At 59.4% G+C, this 10,294-nt stretch overlaps 1 protein-coding gene across 1 annotated transcript in view; it reads left to right on the top strand.

Annotated features, from left to right (window-relative positions):
- The window catches only part of LRP5 (LDL receptor related protein 5), an 88,838-nt gene extending 80,873 nt beyond the window's left edge, over positions 1-7,965 (top strand). The window contains exons 21-24 of the mRNA XM_021685276.2: positions 164-400; positions 653-792; positions 5,680-5,777; positions 7,495-7,965. Of these exons, the coding sequence (XP_021540951.2) occupies positions 164-400; positions 653-792; positions 5,680-5,777; positions 7,495-7,756 (737 nt within the window). The 3' untranslated portion in view covers positions 7,757-7,965. The remainder of the gene's footprint in view (positions 1-163; positions 401-652; positions 793-5,679; positions 5,778-7,494) is intronic.
- The last annotated feature ends 2,329 nt before the right edge of the window (positions 7,966-10,294 follow it).

Raw genomic sequence — 10,294 nt, 5'->3', positions numbered from 1 at the left:
CCCCCCCCCCCCCCCCCCTCCCCCCCCCCCCCCCCCCCCCCGCCGCCACCGCTGGGCGCTGTGCTGAACCGGCCCCTCCGGGGCACGGGGGCTCCACCCCTGCAGGAGGGCTCCAGCCTTCACGGTTAATGTCCGCCCTCTCTCCCTGTCCGTTCTCTGACAGAGATCACCAAGCCGCCCTCCGACGACAGCCCGGCCCACAGCAGCGCCATCGGGCCGGTCATCGGCATCATCCTGTCCCTTTTTGTCATGGGCGGGGTCTACTTTGTCTGCCAGCGCGTGGTGTGTCAGCGCTACGCCGGGGCCAACGGGCCCTTCCCGCATGAGTACGTCAGTGGGACCCCCCACGTGCCCCTCAATTTCATAGCCCCGGGCAGCTCACAGCACGGTCCCTTCACAGGTAAGACACTGCCGTGGGCCAGGGCCCTGGGCAGAGGTGGGGTGAGTCGCCGGGGCAGGGTGTGGGGTGAGTGGGTGAGACGCACGCTGGGGGTGGGCAGAGGGGCCAGTGGGGGCAGGGACAGGACAGGACTCGCCCTCCCCGCCCCCCGCCGCCGAGCCTGGGTCTTACGGGCAGCAGGAGCCAAGGAGCGTGTGCTGTGTCTGTGGGTGGCCTGGCCCCTGACCCACCTTGTCCCCTTCCCCCTGGCAGGCATCTCATGTGGCAAGTCCATGATGAGCTCCGTGAGCCTGATGGGGGGCCGGGGCGGAGTGCCCCTCTATGACCGGAACCATGTCACCGGGGCCTCGTCCAGCAGCTCGTCCAGCACCAAGGCCACCCTGTACCCGCCGGTGAGTGGGGGTGGGAGCAGGGGTTCTCCACCATGAGTGGCTGGCCAGGGGACACTTCCTGTGACCTCAGGATTCCTAGAATTATTAGCTGTCCTACCACCACAGAGAAGGGTGGGAGTGTTTGCTTTCTTCCCCGTGTGCATCTTCTCGTTTTTCTCTTGGGACATTTTCTCTGTGTAGAAGGGATACTCCTTATTCGTTGTGGCTAATCTGAAAACCCCATACAGATATCAGGGGCGGAGTCTCCCCCATAATCCCACCTCCTAGGGTTGCTGTTGGACATTTCAGTGCCCTGGTGACCACCTTCGTTCCTCATAGGCCCCACCCTGTCTATGACTGCCTCTTGTAGGGCCGGTCTGGGTAGGGCGATCCACTGGCCTGGGTGCCCTTCTCCTTAGCGTCCCTGCCAAGATCATATTTTCTCTCCCAAGGCCCTGCTAGGTCCCAGGAAATAGCTGGATTGTTTTCCAAAGGACTGTCACTCGCAGGTGACTTTTGTGGCTGAAACACTCCAAGGAGGCCGTGTGGGCTGAGGGCCTGGTCCTAGCTGAGCCACATGCTACAGAGAAATGACCGTACAGAGGGTGAAACACTGAAGCCCCCAGTGCCCCCCACTTCCACCACGTTCCCGCCAGGGGACTTCTCCCGAGGCTGGCTGGAGGTGGGGGGACACTTCCAAGAGCACAGCCCCAGGGACCTGGGTGAGCTTGATGCACCAGCGTGAATCTGTGTAGACAAGCATTGGGGTCTGACATTACATGGTTCTATACTTTTTAATCCTTACAAACCTGACTTCCTGCAACACTGTGCTCTTCTAAGCTGAACGCTGCCTCCTGTGCTTTCTTTGGGGGTCTCCAGGAAGCCCTACCCGCCAGGGCTGGCTGTTTCTGCCTTTCTGGTGTCTCATGTCCGGGCTCTCCACTCCTTACCACATCTGACACTGGCAGCCCTGGGAGGGAGGGGGCAGCAAGGGACACTATCTGGGCTTTGCCCGCTGGGAACTGCGTCTCCTGGAGGCTGCAGGCCTGGGACATGTCTAGAGGCAGCAGAAACGAGGAGCCGCAAGCCTGGAGTTTCGAAGACTCCCCACCATCCCTCTAGTCCTCTCTGTTGCCACCATCCCCTGACTCTCACATGTGCTACGTGACCAGCTAGAAATACCAGCTCACTCCAGGACTGCCCCTTGAGCCCCCCCATGCAGACACCAGGAGGCTCGGTGCCCTGGCTTCTCTGTCCCCTGGCTCCGCTGGGAGCCGGGGGATTCTTATTAGCAGCAAGAGATGACACTGTTACCAGCCCAGCTTTTTTTTTTTTTTTTTTTAAGATTTTGTTTATTTATTTGAGAGAGAGCATGCACTTAAAGTGGCGGGGAGGGGCAGGGGGAGAAGCAGACTCCCCGCCGAGCAGGGAGCCCGATGCGGGACTCGATCCCGGGACTCCAGGATCATGACCTGAGCCGAAGGCAGTCGCTTAACCAACTGAGCCACCCAGGCGCCCCTTTAAACAGCTTTGTTGAGATACAACTTAGATACCATACAGTTCACCCACTTCAGGGGTAGAATTCGGTGGCGGTTAGTATATTCACAGGTGGGTGCAACTGTTACCACCGTTTTAGAACATTTTTGTGTTGCCAAAAAGAAACGCCGTTGGGGCGCCTGGGTGGCTCAGTTGGTTAAGCGTCTGCCTTTGGCTCAGGTCATGATCTCGGGGTCCTGGGATCGAGTCCCGCATCGGGCTCCCTGCTCGGCAGGGAGTCTGCTTCTCCCTCTGCCCCTCACCCTGCTCGTGCTCTCTCTCTCTCAAATAAATAAATAAAATCTTATTTATTTATTTATTTAAAAGATTTTATTTTATTTATCTGACAGAGAGAGAGAGAGACAGCTAGAGAGGGAACACAAGCAGGGGGAGTGGGAGAGGGAGAAGCAGGCTCCTGGCCGAGCAGGGAGCCCGATGTGGGGCTCGATCCCAGGACCCCGGGATCATGACCTGAGCCGAAGGCAGACGCCCAATGACTGAGCCACCCAGGCGCCCTTATATAAAATATTTTAAAAAATATTTAAAAAGAGGGGCGCCTGGGTGGCTCAGTCGTTGAGCGTCTGCCTTCGGCTCGGGTCATGATCCCAAGGTCCTGGGATCGAGTCCCACATCGGGCTCCTTGCTCGGCGGGGAGCCTGCTTCTCCCTCTGCCACCCCCTGCCACTCTGCCTACTTGTGATTCCTCTCTCTCTCTCTCTCTCTGTGTCAAATAAATAAATAAAATCTTTAAAAAAAAAAAATATTTAAAAAGAAGAAACCCCGTGTGAAGCGAGCTGTTTTCAAATTGACTGCATTGTTTCACATCAGTAATATAGGCTCATGGTACAAAATTCAAAAGGTACAGTAGAACGTACAGCAGAAGGAGGGTCAGTCACCCCCTCACTCTGAGCAAGAACCGCCGCCTCCCAGAGGCACATCCTGTGGCGAGTTTCTCGTGTGTCCCCACGGGTAATCTGTACACAAGCAAGTGTACAAAAGGCTGGACTTTGTTTTCCCAGCCGAGAGAGTAACTTTTTTTACTTTGTATTTTGAGATCATTGTCAATTCACATGCGGTTGTAAGAATACAGAGAGATCTCACGTACCCTTCACCCAGATCCCCCCAAAGGCAGCATCTCGCATGACTAACGTCTTGGTCGTCCTCGGCTGCTCTAACAAAGATATCACAGACTGGGTGGGGCTTAGACAGCTGTTCTTCACAGTTTGGGAGGCTGCCTAGTCCAAGAGCAAGGCGCTGACAGATTTGGTGTCTTGTGGGGGCCCAGTTCCTGGTTCACGGGTGGCCGCCTCATCCTCCTCACAGGGCAGAACGGGGTCTGTTATCAGGGTACTGACCCGGGTCATGTGGGCTCCATCCTCATGACTGAGTTACCTCCCTGAGGCCCCACCTCCCGATACCATCACATCGGGGGTTAGGATTCGGCATAGGACTTGACGGGGGACGCACATGTTCAGTCTAGGGCAATAGCACCATGGAAGGAGTAGGACACTGAGAGGGTATTTTTTGGCCCTATTCAGATTTCACCAGTTTTACAAAGGTGCTTTTTTTGTTAAGACTTTTTTAAGGGCAACTTTAGGTTCACAGCAAAATTGAGAGGAGGGTATTCGGGCCACAGGCGCCGCTGGGGAGGCCACCCATGCCTCCTGCCCCCCACGTGGACAGCTTCCCTTAGTGTCACCTCTGATGTCCTGCACCAGGGACGAACCCACGCGGACACATCATAAACACACAAAGCCCACAGCTGGTAGCACGGTTCACTGTTGGTGTTGCGCACTCTGTGGGCTTGGACCAGCATGCAGTGACACAAATCCACCATTCTAGGATCATACACGGTAGTTTCATACGTACTTTCTGGAACCCACACGATGGCATCTAAAGGCAATGGTAGCCCCTCGCCCAACTCCGCTTTTTGCCGCTAAAGGAAGAGCCGGCCTTTTTGAGGACATCTGACACTCCGCACACGATGTCAGCCCGACCAGAAGGGGGCGCTCTCCTGAGCCCACGTCCTTGAGGGGCTGCCCCCGCCCCAAACTTGGGAAGAGCAGCCAGACCACCGTGCGCTGGGGGAAGGGGCAGTGACCACCCGCAGAGCAAGGGATTTGGGCAGAATCCCAAAGCTCACCTTGGAGGTGGAGGTGGAGGGAAACCAGGTCCAGTCAGATTCATGGGCAGAAGAAGAAACAGGACCCCAGGGGCATGGGGTGCAGGGGCGGTTCTAGGAGGCCGTTTCTGCTGGGCTTCCCCACCTGGTTTCTGCTCCCCCCTCTGAAGGACACCCCCTCAGTATCGTGCCCTCCCAACTCTGGGGGCAAATCCTGAGGGATCCCCAGGCTGGCTATTTGGGCCGAAGAGGACCTTCCCCAGAATAAGGACTGGGGGCTCTTGCCACTTCCCAAAGGGCACTTCTTGTAGGCTACTCACCATGTGTCACCAGGGGGCACGCCGCAGCTGGGGAGTGATCAGGACCCATACACACCTGCCTGTCAGGAAAGGCTGGGCCCTTTCTTCTGCCCTCCAGTCCCTCAGGACACACAGTGCCAGCCATGTTCCCATTCAGCTGTGAGAGCTCCGGAAGCAGGGTCCGGCTGTGACCCCACAAAAGCCCCGCATGCCCAGAAGGGCCATGTGATGGTGGGGTGCTGTCGGTGGCAGCTGCTGGGGAAGATGCAGATCTGCGTGCGTCACCGGGGACCCCAGGTCCCTCTTTCCCTCTGGGGGGCCGATCCTGGGCTGCCTGGTTCCGGAGGATGCACTGTATTCATTATCACAGTTTGGGGGCAATACATCCCCTGAGAAGGGGGCACCTTCCCCTGATTTGCGTGGAGGGGCTGGGGCCCCTCCCTCAGCGTGGCGCCCCCTGTTCGTGGTCGGGGTTCCCGCCGGAATGCGGAGCCACCTTAGTGTTAGGAATAAGGAGGGTCTTGTAGGAATTAGTCTTCACACCATGTGGGGAGAAATGGGGAAGTCACAGTCCAAAAGGGGAGTTAGAGAAGTCCCAGAGAAGCATCATGAGGCGCCCACTGGACCGGGGTACACCCCAGGGCCCGCGGGGACATCTGCTGGGTGTTGGGGGGCAGTGCATGGGGCGGGTGCAGGCATCCAAGGACCTCTTTAGAGCCCGGCTGCGCATCGGGGTGTGGGCCTGGGGTCCCTGCTGGGCCGCAGGGCAGGTATTCGGGCCACAGGCGCCGCTGCCTCTCACTGTGACCACCTGCAGGGGTGACAGGACAGCTGTTGGTTCCCCACAGTGTGGGGCCCACGTAGCCGGGTGGGCCCCGTGCAGACCTGTCCGCCTGATCGGGAGGGCGGGGCGCCACCGGAAGCGTGTAACCCTTGCTTGGCTCTCCTCAGATCCTGAACCCGCCACCATCCCCCGCCACAGACCCCTCCTTGTACAACGTGGACGTGTTCTACTCTTCAAACATTCCCACCACCGCGAGACCCTACAGGTACGAAGTCCCTGCCACAGCCCTGCACACCCGGGGCCGTCTGGGCCTCCAAACCTGTGGTAGAGGCGGGGTCTTGTCCCCATTTCCTGGGTGAGAAGACCTGGCAGAGAGGGCCAGGGTGCTGGTGGGCTCTCCTGGGCCCTCAGACCGTGCCCGGCTTGCCTCCCCACGGAGTGAAGCGGGTCTGCCTGTTGAGTCCAGAAACCAACCAAATCCCGTGTTGTGAGCAGGCTCTGGAATCTAGAAGTAGCTCTGGGGACACGCCCGGGCAGTCGTGGCCTGGAATGACGCCACCAGGGGATTCCCACTGTGGCGTGGCCGGGGCCCCCACCTCCCAGGGAGGCCAAGGCACGGGGGGCCAAGGTGTGCCTGTGTTTGAATCCAGCCGCAGGACCACCGTTTGCTGCCTCCGTCCCGGAAGGCTCAGGTCCAAGTCACATGAGTGCTGGTGTGGCCCCTGTCACCGTGGGGCCTCTCTTCCCACCCACCACAGGGAAACCCGCAGGTCTGCTCCAGTTGGGTCGGGGCTGGCGGGGGGCGCGGACCCTTGAGAACGTTGAGAAGAGGGATCTGGGTGTGCTGGCCTGTGTCCAGGGGCCAGGTCGGGGCCTGAGGTGACCTTCGACCCAGGGCTCTCAGCCTACAGGGCCTGCCACACAGGTGCACTGGACCCCTCACCCCATGGGAGCGACCTGAAGGGGCAGGCGGAGGCAGGGGCTTGGGAGTGGAGGCTCCTGGTCCTCATCCTCCCCCTTCCCCCTCCCCCTCCGGTGCAGAGGTGCCTCAGAGCGTCGCCTGCCATCTGGTGGCCATTTCAGGAACTCTGGGGCCTGAAGAGGAGAGGTGCCCCTTGTTACCGAGTCACTGCCCTAGTCAGGGACCTGCCGTGGTCCCCCGGTGCCTCAGCGCCCCAATGTGTCCCCAGTGGCCTTGTTGGTGGCTGTCCCCAGGCTGTCACATGCACACTGGCCAGACCCCTCAGTCTCTGGTCCACCCCCGGCTTTACTCCTTATGTCCGATTTTTGTGCCACTTCTTCCCTCCCACACTGTCTGTCGGGGTCCCTTCCTGCCCCCTCCCAGGGTCCTGTGGGGCCTGTCCTCCTGCTGCACCTTCTCAGCCCCACGTGTCCCGTGCTGGCTCCCCCTCCTCGCCCTCGATGAGCCCCCTGGGGCTCTGAAACATACCATGGCCGCACCCCCAGCTCAGGCCGTACGGCAGCCCCACACAGAACCTTAGGGTGCAGGAGACCTCTGGGAGGCATGTCCTGGGTCAGAGTGCCTTAACTCAGTAGGGGACCCTTCCAGGCCCACCGGTCTCCCGATATTTATAGGAACGATACCATGGGGAACGGTTGTCAAGCACTTTCCCGTGTCCGGCACTGTTTCTCGCACTTTCCATGCAGAATCGCATCTAACCTTCACGAGCCCCTTTGGAACCGGGTCCTGTTTTATCCTCCTCGTTTTACCAATGAGAAACTGAGGTCTAGAGGGGTTAGGTAGTCAGTCGCCCAAGGCCAGCCAGGCCGGCCCTGGAGGCCGCGTTCTCCCCGAAGGCAGCCGCGGCCCGGGGCTGCCGTCCTTGCGGGGGGCTGGCCTCGGCCGCCCTGGAGTGCGGGTGCCGGCACGCCCACTTGTGAGGTGGGGACGTGTGGCTCCGAGAGACCGCACGAGTGAGGGGCCCCTGAGCCGAGGCCCCACTCGCCTGTGTCCCCTCTAGGCCCTACATCGTCCGCGGCATGGCGCCCCCCACGACGCCCTGCAGCACCGATGTTTGCGACAGCGACTACAGTGCCAACCGCTGGAAGGCCAGCAAGTATTACCTGGACTTGAACTCGGACTCAGACCCCTACCCACCGCCGCCGACGCCCCACAGCCAGTACCTGTCGGCAGAGGACAGCTACCCCCCTTCGCCCGCCACCGAGAGGAGCTACTTCCATCTTTTCCCTCCCCCTCCGTCCCCCTGCACGGACTCGTCCTGACCTCTGCCGGGCCGCCCTGGCCTCTCTGCGCCCTTGTAAATAGTTTTAAATATGAACAAAGAAAAAAATATATTTTATGATTTAAAAAAAATAAATATAGTTGGGATTTTAAAAACGCGAGAAATGTGAACAGTGACGGGGTGGGCAGGGCTGGGAAAACTTTGTACAGTGGAGAAAATATTTATAAACTTAATTTTTTTAAAACGTCACTGCCATTCTTTGGTGCCATGTGTGTTCCTGAATCGAGTGTCCTCACAGAGGGGATCCCGGCCTCCGGCCCTCCCCTGGGCAGCTGTCAGAGTTGCGCACTTGTCCGTCCGGAGCACCGTGTCTATATCAGGCCCCCACAGGGTAGGCTGAACCCCTGGGTAGAGACGTGCGGGCAGGAGGCCTGACTCGTGCCATCATGAAGGGCCCTTGCACCTTATTTTGTGCTCTGCTGTTGCCATCCTGATATTCTGAATAGTTTTTAAGAAAGAGGCCCTGCCTTTTCATTTTGCGCTGGGCTCTGCAGATTACGTACTTGGGCTTTGGGCTATTCCTTGGCCAGTGTCTGCTTCCATCTGATCTCTGTGTGTGGCCGCCCCAGGCTTCTGCTGTCCAAGGGGTCCCTCCTGGCCCTGCCATCCATGTGGACCCCAGTGGATGGGGCTGCCAGGCCACGCTCGCCCAGGGTGGGGGCGGGAACCTCCCAGCCCTCCTGCCCTCCCTGGTTGCCGCCCTGTCCTTTCCAGCAGACGGGCCCTGGAGAGCCTGGTCCTCGCAGAGGCAGTCAGTAAACACGGCCCCAGGCCTGCCCTGTTACCCACTGGGGTGGTACTGGAGGACACCAAGAGATAAGGCCTGCTGCCTGCCCCTGGGGGGTCTCCAGCCTGCAGGAGACTTGAGAAGTCAGCAAGTCAGGAGTCATGAGGAAGCCTGGCTGCCCTCCCCCAGCCACCCCGTGCCAGGCGGGAAGGGCCTAACCCCAGTTGGAATGTCGCAGGGAGGTTAGAGAAGAAGCACCACTGGGAGTCCCAGGCACACACTCCACTTAAGAATCAACACAGAGATCTGGAAGAAGGGCTTCCCAGCAGGACTGAAGATCGAAGCCTTGGCCAACCCCCCAGGGCCTGGAATGCGGAGGTGACAGCCTCCAGGATGGGGAAACCACAGAACACTCAGATCCTGGGGCCCCAGTGCTGGGAAAGGTGGTGGCCCTCGGGGCTCCCGAGACTGTTCAACCAGGGGACAGAGCTGGGGACGTCAGGTACATAAGCCTGCCAGGCCTGGTTTCTTGAGACTTTCGGGGAGCTGCCTCCCCTGCTCCCTGATTGCCCAGCAGTTCCCTGAGGTCATGGTTAGCCTTGGTGGTGATGCCCCTGGGACCAAGAGCAGACACGAGACGAGAGGATGAGGTGACCTGCCATTAGCGCAAGCAACAGGGAGCTCAGGAAGGCCAGGCCTGAGTACCGACCTGGGGTTGCTTTGCCACCTGGTGGGGACCTGCACTAAAGGACCCGTTGCAGACAGGAGGGATTGGATTTTCCTGGAAGGCAGGCCAGCTTCACCTCTTAACTCACTTCACCCAGCTGGCCGCATCTCTTAAGGAAGGGCGCTGTCCCCCGCCCCCTAGGACTGTTCTAGGCTTCCATGAGATAATGCCTATCGAGAGAGAAGCCTTGCCCAGTAAGTGCCTGGCAGGTAGCACTTCCTCGGTAAATGGAAGCTGGGACCTATTAAAGCTCGGAGAGGTGACAGGCTTTTGCCCAAGGTCACACGGCTAAGGACCAGCAGAGCTAGAGGGTGCACCCAGAGCTCTCAGGCCCAAGGTGGGGTCCCCTGCCCCAGGGAGCTGCTTGCAGGGGCTTGGGGCCTCCCAAGCACTCGGGGTTCCTGTTCTTCCAGGTCGGGCCACAAGCCCTGAGGTGCTAATGAAAGCACTAATGTCAACTGGGGCAGATGGGGGGGGGAGGGGGACTTGGCTGACTCAGAAGCAGGAGTCCACTCTCCCGCCCTTCCTCTCACTCATGGGTGGTGGGGGTTCCCTCCGTTCTCCTAGGGCCAGCCAGGGATCAGGCAAGGGGTGAAGAAGGAGCGGGCTGAGCTGCTGACCCCTGGCGACAGGCATGGGCTGAGGGGAGGGTGGAGACAGATTCTGCAGCCCTCTACCCCCTCTCCCCAGCATCCCAGGCCTGTCTCCAGAGGCCACTCTCTGGACCCTTTCCTGCCATGAGGTCAGCTAGGAGGAAAGGGGGCCAACCTGCTCTGCCTGCTATCTTCCAAGTGGATCTGTCAGCACCCACTATGTGCAGAGAATTCAGTAAGCACCCACTGTGTGCAGAGCCCTGCACTTAAATCACATGCTGGGGGACCCAGAGATTAGTCAGATGTGGGCATCTCTCTTGAGGGTGCTGCAGACAGTTTCCAAAGCTGAGGGCCAGAGCACTGTGTTGAGATATCCGGTGGCCCAGAGGGAATATTCTATTCAGATGGGAGGGCGGGGTGGGGGTGGGGGTGGGGAGGGCTGTTCCTGGAGAAGGCGATATCTGAGCTGTG

This window comes from Neomonachus schauinslandi, chromosome 11 (assembly GCF_002201575.2).
Source record: "Neomonachus schauinslandi chromosome 11, ASM220157v2, whole genome shotgun sequence".
NCBI lineage: Eukaryota > Metazoa > Chordata > Mammalia > Carnivora > Phocidae > Neomonachus > Neomonachus schauinslandi.
Note: the sequence above shows the minus strand (reverse complement) of the source record. Positions and strands in the feature narration are given on the sequence as shown.